At 43.9% G+C, this 13,968-nt stretch overlaps 1 protein-coding gene across 1 annotated transcript in view; it reads left to right on the top strand.

Annotated features, from left to right (window-relative positions):
- Positions 1–2,620: 2,620 nt before the first annotated feature.
- LAMA3 (laminin subunit alpha 3) overlaps positions 2,621–13,968 on the top strand; it is a 260,738-nt gene continuing 249,390 nt past the window's right edge. The window contains exon 1 of the mRNA XM_055558991.1: positions 2,621–3,126. Coding sequence (XP_055414966.1) covers positions 2,848–3,126 — 279 coding nt within the window. The 5' untranslated portion in view covers positions 2,621–2,847. The remainder of the gene's footprint in view (positions 3,127–13,968) is intronic.

Raw genomic sequence — 13,968 nt, 5'->3', positions numbered from 1 at the left:
GGCTGAATGATATTGCATTGGATGGTTATACCACATTTTGTTTTTCCATTCACTAGTTAGTAAGCACTGAATTGTTTTCACTTTTTGGCTATTATGAATGTTGCTATGAACATCCATGAACACTTTTTCTGTGTGAATATATTTTCAGTTCTTTTGAATACAGACTTAGGATTGTAATTGCTGGATTACATGTTAACGCTGTTTAAATGTTAAAGTCTTGCACTTCTTTTTTAAATTTAGTCCTAAGACTTTTATTCTTTTTGAATATTGTAAATGGAATGGCTCTTAATTTCATTTTTGGACGGTTTGTTTCTAGTGTTTAGAAATATGGTTAATTTTTGTACATATGTATTATTTTACATCCTTTCTTTTCTGTTAAAATATTGTGAACATCTTTCTATGTCAGAAAGAATACTTCTATACCGTCATTTTAATGACTTCATAGAGAAGGAAATGGCAACCCACTCCAGTATTCTTGCTTGGAGAATCCCAGGGACGGGGGAACGTGGTGGATGGCCGTCTATGGGGTCGCACAGAGTCGGACACGACTGAAGCGACGCAGCAGCAGCAGTAGCAGCAGCAGCAGCAGCAGCAGCAGCAAGCTTAAAACTGCTGTGGCCCAGGTGGCACTAGTGGTAAAGAACCTGCCTGCCAATGCAGGAGACATAAGAGATGCTGATTCGATCCCTGGGTTGGGAAGATCCCCTGGAGAAGGGCATGGCAATCCATTCCAGTATTCTTGCCTGGAGAATCCCATGGACAGAGGAGCCTGGTGCGCTATAGTCCACAGGGGCACAGAGTCGAACACAACTGAAGTGACTTAGCATGCAAGCTTAAAACAATTATAAGTATCTCTGCTAAGTCCTTGCCATTAAATCTTTGCAAACTTCCTTAACCGTTTCCTGGATATAAATCTATACAAGTGAAATTGTTAAGGCAGAATATATGCAAGACGAAGTCATTTACTAAGTGCTGCAAAAATTGCCCTCTTGAAAGGTTACATGGTTTTCACTTCTACCAAGTGTGTTAGAATTAATTTCTTGAATTCTCTTCAACTTTCAGTTTTATCATTAAAAAAAAAAATCTTTGCCAATTGATAGGTGAAACACGAATCTTATTGGTGCTATGTTTGCATTTCAATTCTCAGAAAGGTCAATTTTTTTAATATGTTTATTAGCTTAACGAATTTATTTTCCTGTCAGTTGTTAGATCTATTAGCCCTATTTTTCAGCTTTCTTGAATTATTTTGTAAATGCATTTTATATATTAAAGTCATTAATCACAAGTCATTTGTGATATACATTTTTTCCTTATTTGTTTTCGATTTGTTCTGTTTGCTTTTTGGTGCACACATTTTTTTATGTAGTCAATTTATCAGTCTGAAGTTTTGTGTTATCCCCACAAATCCCTTTCTCCTTCTGTTTGTTTTTGAAGAACATAAGATTGAATAAACATGCTTCCTTCCTACTACAACGTATCCCAGTATTTAATAAATATGCTAGTTAGTTCTCTCTTCTTTCAACTGTTCCATTTTAATCTTCATCTCAATTTTTGTTCCAGGAGCGCTCTCACACTGGACCTCTTTTTTCCCTCTCCATCTTTGGAAGCTCTAGCTCTGGTCCTTCTTTCTCAAGGCACTTTTGTTCATCCTGGCCTGCAGCAATGGCACCCTCCTCCAATCGTTAGAGGGCTTGTGCCATCTCCTTTTTGGTGAAGTGTCCTGCCTACAAGACCAAGCCTCAGCCCTGGGAAATGGGAAGTTACTGTCCTCTACTCAGAGGCCATGTGACAGCTAAGAGTAATGTACTCAACATTGCTGTTTACCTGTAAAACACAGCAGATGGGGCGTCTGAAGGATTTCCCCCAAGGTAGGTTTGTTTGCTGTTGTTCAGTCGCTAAGGCTAAGTCGTGTCTGACTCTTTGCAACCCCATGGACTGTGGCATGCCAGGCTCCCCTGTCCTTCACCATCTCTCTGAGTTTGCTCAAATTCATGTCCATTGAGTCAGTGATGCTATCTAACCATCTCATCCTCTGCCACTCCCTTCTTCTTTTGCCTTCAATCTTTCTCAGTATCAGGGTCATTTCCAATCAGTCTGCTCTTCATATCAGGTGGCTGAACAATTTCAGCTTCAACTTCAGCATCAGTCTTTCCAGTGAGGTGGCTTTACAGCCTGGCAAACTACAGCTTGCCCTAGTGGCTGTCTTAAAGTTGCATACCTTCGGTCACTCCCAGTTCCCCGGAGCGCCTTTGATCCCACCCTCAGGATGTATCTGCAGTGCCATAGATCTTGTTGGCGCCCAGTGACAGAATTGACGGGACTTGTCCTTCGACAATTGAAACTCATCTGGGAACCCACAATGGCTCTGGTGGAGGTTCTGCAGGCGGTGGCGGCTACTGTCTCACGCTGTTCGCCGGAGCCTCCTTGCCCCTAGTCCGAGGTCCACCTAGAGGCTCCGGAGAAGCGGACTACCCGATCTCTGCCCGGGCATTGGGAAGGTGGGACGGTCCAGGGCTCTCTTCAGCCGCTGGGCTGGGAACCCGGACACGCCTCTGGCCCTCCCCGCCCGCGAAGTTTGCAGCGCGCTGGAGGAGCCGCAGTCTTCGGGCCGAGGCCCAGCGCTGTCAGTTCCTGGTCGGGCGGGTGCCCGCTGCTGCCGCCGCACGTTCCAGCCCCGAGGAGCCGCCCCCTCGCCGCAGGCACCCGGCGCGTGGGGCGCGGGCGCGCATCCGCCGCCACCACCCACGCCCGGGCGGCGCTCGCTCGTCGCGTGAGCATCGTTCGCGGGACCGCGGGGTCCCCAGCCCCTCCGCAGGCCGCCCAGCCAGGAGGACCGCGCGCGGCGGGATGGCAGCGGCCGGGCGGGCTCGGGACTGGGCACCGGGGTCGGTGCTGCCGCTGCTGTCGCTGCTGCTGGTGCAGGCGGGGTGCGCGGCGGCTCGACACCCCCCGTCCCCGGCCGGGCTCAGCCTGAACCCGCCCTACTTCAACCTGGCCGAGGCGGCCAGGATTTGGGCCACCGCCACCTGCGGGGAGCGGGAGCTCGGGGGCGCGCGGCCCCGACCCGAGCTCTACTGCAAGTTGGTGGGGGGCCCCACCGCCCCAGGCAGCGGCCACACCATCCAGGTAAGGTCCCGGGAGACCGCGGGGGGCGGGCTCCCTCCCCGCGCGGGGCAGCCACCCTGAGGCGAAGGGGTCGGACCCTTTCCCTAGCACTCTCTTGGGGAACTCCTGCGGGGCTCCGCGGCCCCCGGAGGTGGGCGCGGTGCCCCGGAGTAATCTTGGGGAGCACTGCCCTCGGGGACAAGCCGCTCGAGGCCGGGATGGGTGAAGCACGCGAGGTGAAGGGCTGAGGTTCCGTTGGGGCGAGCCCAGGAGAAAGTCCGAAGCTGCACTCCTGGGATGGACTGAACGGTGGTCCTGTCCTGCTGCATCTGTCACCCAGGGAGCGCCCAGCCGGGCCTTGAGTCCCTGAGGGCCTCACCGACGCCCCTCCGTCCAGGCCCTTCATCTCCCTGAGCTTATGAAGAGAAGTTAATAGCAGTTAGATCCCCTGGTATATTTAAAGGGAGAAACCTTTGAGTTATATCCGTATTACCACTCCGGAGTCACCAGAAAGACGCAGCTCACTCACAACCTGAAGTGTTGGCACCATCCAGAGTCACTGGGGCGAGTGGACCAGGTAGAGACAAGGGTGCTGAGTGCATCAGGCTCCTACTGGAAACACCTGTGTGGATGCCGGTGTCACTGATGCTTCATCAGCGTCTGGAGGTGTGCCAGGCCCTTACACATGAGCATCACACTACTCTGAGCACTGATCAGGTGAAAGGTTAACAAATGCGGCTACATCACAGAGGACACTTGGGTTTGAACCCAGTCCTGACTCTGAATCCTCTTTACCAACCAAGCTGGTCACTGCCTCCCTCCCTCTCTCCTGAAGTATTGCTGAGTAAAGTATTGCCGGAAGAGGGAGTAATTTCGGAGTTTGGGCTCCAAAAGGAAAAGATTATCATTAGGAGGCTAGGTCTGTTTTAGAAAGTTTTTTGACAAGTTGTTGAACATGCAGTATATTCTTATGAAATAGATGCTAATTTATTTATAAATGATATGCATGTATGACATTAGTTTGTGTGTACTATAAATATAAAAATAAAAATGCTTTTAATTTTCTTTAGTAACAGCTCCAAATAATTTTGCTTTCTCTAAATGTTTTATTTGTGATTGTGTATAACTAGTTATAAATAAACAAGTATTAATCATATATAACTATTTTTGACAAGTGTAGTTTAGCAGCATGATATAGCCGTTCAAAGTTGGTTTTACATTCATACTTGAATTTTGTGGTTGTCGTCACTGAGAAAATACCTCAAAAATACGTAAATTCAAATGAAAACTACATTGACTCCTGAGTTCCAGAGCCAGCTGCATAATTTTCAGAGTGTATTGCAAAATGAAATTGTGGAGCTGCTTGTTCAAAAATTATGCATATCAGTTCAGTTCAGTTGCTCAGTCATATCCAACTCTTTGTGACCCCATGGGCTGCAGCAAGCCAGGCCTCCCTGTCCATCACCAACTCCCAGAGTTCACCCAAACCCATGTCCATTGAGTCGGTGGTACCACCCAACCATCTCATCCTCTGTCATCCCCTTCTCCTCCAGCCTTCAATCTTTCCCAGCATCAGGGTCTTTTCCAGTGAGTCAGCTCTTCGCATCAGGTGGCCAGAGTATTGGAGTTTCAGCTTCAACATCAGTCCTTCTGATGAACACTCAGGACTGATCTCCTTTAGGATAGACTGGATGGATGTCCTTGCAGTCCAAGGGACCCTCAAGAGTCTTCTCCAACACCACAGTTCAAAAGCATCAATTCTTTGGCACTCAGCTTTCTTCACAGTCCAACTCTCACATCCATACATGACCACAGGAAAAACCATAGCCTTGACTAGACGGACCTTTGTTGGCAAAGTAATGTCTCTGCTTTTGAATATGCTATCTAGGTTGGTCATAACTTTCCTTCCAAGGAGTAAGCGTCTTTTAATTTTATGGCTGCAATCACCATCTTCAGTGATTTTGGAGTCCAGAAAAATAAAGTCTGACACTGTTTCCACTGTTTCCCCATCTATTTCCCATGAAGTGGTGGGACTGGATGCCATGATCTTTGTTTTCTGAATGTTGAGCTTTAAGCCAACTTTTTCACTCTCCTCTTTCACTTTCATCAAGAAACTCTTTAGTTCTTCTTCACTTTCTGCCAAGGGTGGTGTCATCTGCATATCTGAGGTTATTGATATTCTCCCAGCAACCTTGATTCCAGCTTGTGCTTCATCCAGCCCAGCATTTCTCATAATGTACTCTGCATAGAAGTTAAACAAGCAGGGTAACAATATACAGCCTTGACATACTCCTTTTCCTATTTGGGACCAGTCTGTTGTTCCATGTCCAGTTCTAACTGTTGCTTTCTGACTTGCATACAGGTTTTTCAAGAGGCAGGTCAGGTGGTCTGGTATTCCCATCTCTTTCAGAATTTTCCACAGTTTATTGTGATCCACACAGTCAAAGGCTTTGGCATAATCAATAAAGCAGAAATAGATGTTTTCCTGGAATTGTCTTGCTTTTTTGATGATCCAGCAGATGTTGGCAATCTGATCTCTGGTTCCTCTGCCTTTTCTAAAACCAGCTTGAACATCTGGAAGTTCACAGTTCATGTACTGTTGAAGAAGCCTGGCTTGGAGAATTTTGAGCATTACTTTACTAGCGGGTGAGATGAGTGCAGTTGTGCATTCTTTGAGCACAACTTTTGAGCATTCTTTGACATTGCCTTTCTTTGGGATTGGAATGAAAACTGACCTTTTCCAGTCCTGTGGCCACTGCTGAGTTTTCCAAATTTGCTGGCATATTGAGGGCAGCATTTTCACAGCATCATCTTTCAGGATTTGAAATAGCTCAACTGGAATTCCATCACCTCTACTAGCTTTGTTCGTAGTGATGCTTCCTAAGGCCCACTTGACTTCACATTCCAGGATGTCTGGCTCTAGGTGAGTGATCACACCATCGTGATTATCTGGGTCGTGAAGATCCTTTTTGTACGGTCCTTCTGTGTATTCTTGCCACCTCTTCTTAATATCTTCTGCTTCTGTTAGGTCCATACCATTTCTGTCTTTTATTGAGCCCATATTTGCTTGAAATGTTCCCTTGGTATCACTACTTTTCTTGAAGAGATCTCTAGTCTTTCCCATTCTATTATTTTCCTCTATTTCTTTGCACTGATCGCTGAGGAAGGCTTTCTTATCTCTCCTTGCTATTTTTTGGAACTTTGCATTCAAATGAGCATATCTTTCCTTTTCTCCTTTGCTTTTTGCTTCTCTTCTTTTCACAGCTATTTGTAAGGCCTCCCCAGACAGCCATTTTGCTTTTTTGCATTTCTTTTTCTTTTCAAGATGCAGTGATAGAGTGTTAAACTAAGTGAGCAGCCTTTCTAAAAACGGGACCCGGTGAGAGTTTCCTGAACCGTGGTACTTGTACTTCTGCTCCATCCTCCAATTATTCTAAAGTTTTTTTTTTTTTAATGTAGAAACTTGGCCAGTATATGTTCATTTTTAAAGTGGAATTCAGTACTTCCTGGTAGGAAGGTGTTGTGTTTTAATGTTATAAACAATGGATTCAAAGTTCATTCTTCTCTTGCAAAATATTGAAATATGTTAGAAAATTCTGTTTCTGTTTTTAAAATGTACAAATGTAAGAGCTGTTAGAGTAACACAGTTCCAGCTTTTCAGCAACAAAAGACGACACATTTCCAAACACCTATTTTTCAAAATTCTTTCCAAGGCATGCATTTCTTTAGAACAGTATTTACTTTTTCACATATTTTAAAAACAACGCACTTTCTTTGATGGAACAAAGTACCTCTGTTGTTTTGTAAATATTTATCAAGTAGTTCAGTGGTAAAGAATATGCCTATATTGCAGGAGACTTAGGAGACACCAGTTTGATCCCTGGGTTGGGAAGATCCCTTGGAGAAGGGCATGGCACCCACTCCAGTATCCTTGCCTGGAGAATCCCGTGGACAGAGAAGCCTGGTGGGCTACAGGCCACGGGGTCTCAAAGAGTCGGACACAACGCAAGTGACTGAGCACACACATATTCCTGGCGGTCACTGGTCATCCCAGCGGGAGTCTGTCAATTTGGAACTTTTGTGGGGAAAAAAACTGTAACTCAGCTTTAAATTTAAGAGGTGTTTTAAGTACTTTTCCATGAGAAAACCAGTGAACCTGTGTAGCCAAAAGAATTTCATGATCACCCTCCTTTTCGGTACAATGTTGTAACTCTTCTGCTGCTTAGAAAAATAGAATCCACCTGTCCACTTAATTGAGTGCACATAAGCTTCACGTGTCCTGAGCAGGTAATAGCCTGGTGGGTCAGAGCTCTCTTCCCTTGAACAGACACTCGGAACTCTTGTGGCTAGTTGACTTGTGGACTGAGTAAAGGCCTGTAGGCAATGTGTTGCTGTTGTTCAGTCAGCCAGTTGTGTCCACCTCTTTGTGACCCCATGGACTGCAGCATGCCAGGCCTCCCTGTCCCTCACCATCTCCCAGAATTTGCCCAAGTTCAGAGTTCATTGCGGCATCAGTGATGCCATAATATACAGAGGCAATCTGTATATTAGGAAAATTGAATTTCTTCATTTTAAGTAAACCAAACAGTTTGAGTATTCGCTTCTTGCACCCCACTGGATTGCCTGGGACACCCAGCTTTGGAGAGAACTGTTCTAATTGTTGGAGAAGGCAATGGCTCCCCACTCCAGTACTCTTGCTTGGAAAATCCCATGGATGGAGGAGCCTGGGAGGCTGTGGTCCATGGGGGTCACGAAGAGTCGGACACGACTAAGCGACTTCACTTTCACTTTTCACTTTCCTGCATTGGAGAAGGAAATGGCAACCCATTCCAGTGTTCTTGCCTGGAGAATCCCAGGAACAGGGGATCCTGGTGGGCTGCTGTCTATGGGGTCGCACAGAGTTGGACAGGACTGAAGTGACTTAGTAGTAGTACTAGTTCTAATTGTGGGAAGAGTAAACGTAAGGAGGAGGGAAGGGATCCAGGAAATTTTCAGCTGATTCTTTGTCCCCAGTTTTGCCTGGAAACGGGCCAACTCTCATCCTCCTCAGCTCGTATTTTTATTGAGTGTCATACGTTGCCACTACTGTTTTGAGAAGTACATAAAAGTCATGTTTCTTGTTCTGATTGAGTTTCCATAATAGATTCTTAAACCTGAGTCTACAGGCCTAGATAGAGTAGGCAGTGGCTTCCTGAGGTCACTCAGCTGACTGCATTTCCAGGTCAAGGTGTAGCCTGAAGGAGGAGAATGCTGTCTGGTATCAGGCTTAAATCTCTAAAAATAAGGGGTGAGCAAAAGTGCTTTCTGCTTGTACAGTTGAGGGCTTGAGCAGGTGCACTGATGACTACTGTGAGAGGATCTTACGTAATTAGGAGAGAAACATGCTGGAGACGAGAAGGAGAAGGCGAATTCCAGAAGCTGGGCTCTTAGACACTTGTTCTGGCTCAGTGTTAGTAGCAGCTGGTGCAGACCTTACTTTTAGAAAAGTGAGGTGTGGTGGGAGACGGGTAGGGGAAGGGGAGAGAGATTAAGACTAATCATTTGGCTGTATCTGAGTGATGGTCATCTTTTTTAAAAAAATATTTATATCTTTATTTGACTGCATTGGGTATTAGCTATGGCATGCAGGATCTTTAGTTGTGGCATGTGGAATCGAGTTCTCTGACCGGGGATCGAACTGGGACCTCCTGCGTTGGGAGTGTGGAGTCTTACTTATTAGACCACCAGGGAAGTTCCAGTTTTAGTCATCTTAAATCTGCTGATATACAGCTCAAGCTGGGAGACAGAGAAAAGTTAGTAAAAATAGTTATTTTTTTTGAAGTCTCTAAAAATAAAATTTGGGGGCCAGCTAGAGTTTAGAATTTCAGGTCAAAAGGATTTTGCAAAAAAGTAAAAAATGGATAAAAGTCACATCTTAGGAAAAAAACAAACAAACAACAACCCGGGTTTATGGGGCTGATTCTATAATAATAGTAATGTGGATCCTTGAACAGTAGCATGTGTCAATAGGCAGGGCATTTAAAAAGTCTGTAGTTTGTTCGTTGTGTGAAAAATGTTTGCAGTGGTTTTTCTGTACTTAAGGTTCATTAAACAAGATTTTATATACTTGTTACTGCTCAGACATTAAGTTTTGGTGTTTGAGAGCTCTGTAATTCAGGGATCCTGTCTTGTCCTGTTCCCCATGGTCTCTCCAGTGCTTAGGATGAAGCCTGGAACAGAACAGATGCTCTGAAACTATTGAATGAAAGGATGGCAGAGTGAAGATTCAGTTGATGTTAATATAAATGTTACTACTAGGGTTCCTGGCCTCCTTAATCAATAGAAATTATCAGAGGCCAGACAGGAAATTCAGGCAAGGCTTTATTGGGGTCCCTGCTGCAGCAGCTGGGGAGTGAGAACCAACAGGTTCCTTTGCTCACTCCGTGGGGGAGGTCGGGGGGCGAGCTTGTTACTTATTTGTGTCGAGGGCAGGAGACACACTGGGCTGGACCCCTGGGTCAGGAAGATCCCCTGGAGGAGGAAATGGCAACCTTCTCCACTATTCTTGCCTGGAAAAACTCCCACAGGCAGAGGAGCCTGGCAGGCTACAGCCCATGGGATCAGAGTCAGACAGAACTGAGCGACTGAACATGCAAGTGTGCGTCCAGAGTTCGAGTCAGGTCGGAGGGGTGGTTTAGGTGATCGCCCACCACTTAGGTGGTGGTGTGTGCCTCCCGGGCAGGAGTGGGGGGAATGCACTGTACCTTGCTTTTGATCCAGGCTCTTCAACAGTGGCTGTTGGATTTTTTGGTCTTTTTGTATCTCTTATCCAGGATTTGCCCTAACTGAGCATGCATAAAGTTATTTTTAGTCCAATATAGTATCTTTGTATTTTGTCACTCAGGGAGAGGTGTGTCCAGGTACAAGCATTGCAGATTTGCAGCAAATGGTCCACACGTGCATGTCCCAGCCTGACCCTAAAGAGCAGATAAGAAAATATACAAATTAATTCTATTCTGATGAAAAGTAACTACAATCGAAATATGTCACAGTTTGTGCTTTAATTTAATTTCAAAAAAAAAAATTATTTGTCTGCACCAGGTCATAGTTGCAGCATATGGGATCTAGTTCCTTGACCAGGGATTGAACCTGGCTCCCTACATTGGGAGTACATAGTTCTAACTGCCAGACCATCAGGGAAGTCCCTGTGCTTTAATTTTAAATGTTTACTTACCCAAGGAATGTGAAGACATTACTGGCAGCCCTCAGTATCTCTGGGTTTTGAATCCACAGATTCAACCAACTGTGGGTTGAAAATACGCGGGAGAAAAAAAATTTAGAAAGTTCTCCAAAGCAAAACTTTAATTTGCCCTACGCTGGCAACTATTTGCATAGTATTTACATTGTATTAATTTAGGTGTTATCTGGAAGTGATTTAAAGTACTTGGGAGAATGTGCATACATTATATGCAAATATATACTGTTTTATATCAGGGACTGGAACATCTGCAGATTTAGGTATCTGTGGGGTTCCTGGAACCAGTCCTTCATGGATACAAAGGGAGGACTGAGTTTACTGACCTCTGATAGAGATGACGATAAAATGAAAGTGGAAGGCTGTGTTGAAAATATAACCTTGTATCTGGTTTAGCTTGACATGAGCACTATGCTCACAATGAATAAACTGCATGTATTTACCAAATATATGATCTTTTAAAAATTTTTATTTATTTTTATTTGAAGGATAATTGCTTTACAGTATTGTGTTGGTTTCTACCAAACATCAACATGAATCAGCCATAGGTTTACATAGGTCTAGGTTGTTACAGCAGAGAAGGCAATGGCACCCCACTCCAGTACCCTTTCCTGGAAAATCCCATGGATGGTGGAGCCTGGTGGGCCGCAGTCCATGGGGTCGCTAAGAGTTGGACACGACTGAGCGACTTCACTTTCACTTTTCACTTTCGTGCATTGGAGGAGGACATGGCAATCCACTCCAGTGTTCTTGCCTGGAGAATCCCAGGGACGGGGGAGCCTCGTGGGCTGCCGTCTATGGGGTCGCACAGAGTAGGACACGACTGAAGCGACTTAGCATCAGTAGCAGCAGCAGGTTGTTACAGAGACCCAGTTTGAGTTCCCTGAATCACACAGCAAATTTCCTTTGGCTATATACTTTACATATGATAATGTATGTTTCCATGTTACTTTCTCCATGTTACATCCCATGATCTTTTTTTAAAAAAAATTTCTGGCCACACTGCACAGTTTTTGAGATCTTAGTTTCCCCTCCAGGTATTGAACCCATGACCCCTGCAGTGGAAGCTCAGAGTGACCACTGGCACGGGTGCATCCTAAGTCACTTCAGTCATATCTTTGGGATTCCTTGGACTATAGTCCACCAGGCTCCTCTGTCCATGGGATTTTCCAGGCAAGAACGCTGGAGTGGGTTGCCATTTCCTCCTCCAGATCTTCCCAACCCAGGGTTTGATCCCGAGTCTCTTAGGTCTCCTGTATTGGCAGGCGGCTTCTTTCCACTAGCGCTACCTGGGAAGCAAGTCCCAGTTACCACTGGACCACCAGGGAATTCGCAGCAAATATATGATCCTGATTTTGTACACTGACAGTTCAACATATCTTTTACATGTTCTTTCAATGCACTTAGATTTAACCTGAATGGTAATGATAGAGAAGTATACATACCTGAGATATGGCTAAGTATGAGCATGTTGCTATTGTGTGAGCAACACAATTCCAGTTTGTGTGTGTGTAACTTGGAGTTATAGTCATAAACAGGAAAACTTCACTAAGGCTCTATTTATAGACCTATTGTGAGAGGGAGCCCTTTGTTAAGTTCAACAAGGTCCCTTTCCTTTCTGAAACTGATGTGAAAATTTGGGGACATCTAAGACATTTACTGAGTCCACTGATATGTTTGTAACAGTTACTGCTGCTACTGCTGCTGCTGCTAAGTCGCTTCAGTCGTGTCTGACTCTGTGGGACCCCATAGACGGAAGCCCAACCAGGCTCCCCCGACTCTGGGATTCTCCAGGCAAGAGTACTGGAGTGGGGTGCCATTGCCTTCTCCATGTAACAGTTACTAATAGAGTTATTTCAAAACTTCAGACCAATGATTATGGTCAGCACTTGAATGACAAATGATCTTTTTTAAAAAAGGATTTTTCTAATAGCTGTTGTGTGTTTGTGGACAGTAGCCAAAGTTTAGCAGGAAAAGGTTACCTACAAGTCATTTGAAGGAAGCCTAAGTGTTTTCCTTCAGAGATCCAAATTCACTCACTAGCAAACAAGTGTGCAAATGTGTCTTCTCAGCAATTTAAATTTGTTACTCAAAACATCACAGATTATTGGGGCTCGTGGACCTTCAGGGTGAAGTTAGAACTGGAATTGTCCAGTCCTTGAATTACAAGATTTCACTTCATGCTCTTCTGTGGCATTGAGAGTGTGGATCATTTAATCTGAGAAAATCATAGGGAAAGGAGAGGACCAACGGTTATTAATTTCAGCCCCTTACTTATAAGAACACTGTACCTAAATCATTACAGAAAGATAGCTGTGTGTTTTACATCTTTATTGTACGCATGAATGTGAAAGCTACCCATCTTGTTTGCATCTTTTCTTAAAAGTAGATTGGAGCATGTAAGTCATTTTTAACAGCTTTAGTGAGGCATAATTTAAATACCATAACATACATCCATTTAAAATGTGAATTCAATAATTTTCAGTAAGTTTTTAGAGTTGTGCAACTATCACCTGAGTCTAGTTTTAGAACATACATATATTTTAAAAAGTCAAATAGAATATGCCACTTTCTGATTTTAATTGGTAAGTCTAATCTGTTCACATTCAAAGGACATTTCTGAATGAAGACAGTTCTGCCATTTTGCTATTTGTTTTCTATATGTCATGTAATTTTTAGTTCCTCAGTTTCTCCATTACTGCTTTCTTCTGTGTTTAATTTTTCGAATGTACCATTTTGATTTCCTCTTCATCTCTTGTTCTGTAAGTTTGTGTTTTGATTGTGCCACATGACATGTGGGATCTTAGTTCCCCAGCCAGGGATCAAACACACACCACTGCAGTGGAAGCTGGAGTCTTAACTGCTGGACTGCCAAGGAAGTTCCCTGTAAATTTTTTAAAGTTATTTTCTTAGGGCTTACTCTGAGGATTACAGTTAACATCCTAAATCTATAACAGTCCAGTTTGAAATGATACCAGCTTAGGTTTCAACAGCATCTAAAACTCTGCTCCTGTACAGGTCTGTCCTCCACTTTCATCGTGTTGTTGTTACAAATGACATCTTTGCACATTGTTGCTCCTCAAGATAGAAATATAATCATTGCTCTATTCATTTGTCTTTTAAATCCCATAGGAAAAAAAGAGTTACAAACCAAAATCGCAATAATGCTGGCTTTTGTATTTACCTAGGCAAATGGTACTTGTGTTCTCTATTTCTTTGTATAGCTTTGTGTTACTGTCTAATGTCCTTTATTTCAACTCGAAGGACTCCTTTTAACATTTCTTGCAGGGCAGGTCTATTGACTAGCAGCAAACTTCTTCAGCTTTTATTTGGGGATGTTTTAATTTCTCCCTCATTTTTGAAGACTAATTTTATAGAATTCTTGACTGACAGTTTTATTTTCTTTCAGCACTGTGTAATCTCACTGTGATCTGGCTTCCATGGTTTCCAGTGAAAAATAAGTTGTTCATCTTATTGAGGATCCGTTTTGTGGGATGAATTGCTTCTCTTTTGCTGTTTTCAAATTTTTCTGTCTTTGACAATTTGATTATAATGTGTCTTGGTGTGGATCTTTCTGTAGATGATTGGCCTTTTTATGGCCCATTTTTCTTTCTTTCTTTTTTTTTTTT

Source organism: Bubalus kerabau, chromosome 21, assembly GCF_029407905.1.
Source record: "Bubalus kerabau isolate K-KA32 ecotype Philippines breed swamp buffalo chromosome 21, PCC_UOA_SB_1v2, whole genome shotgun sequence".
Classification (NCBI taxonomy): domain Eukaryota; kingdom Metazoa; phylum Chordata; class Mammalia; order Artiodactyla; family Bovidae; genus Bubalus; species Bubalus kerabau.
The sequence above is the reverse complement of the archived record's forward strand: the minus strand, read 5'-3'. Positions and strand labels throughout refer to the sequence as shown.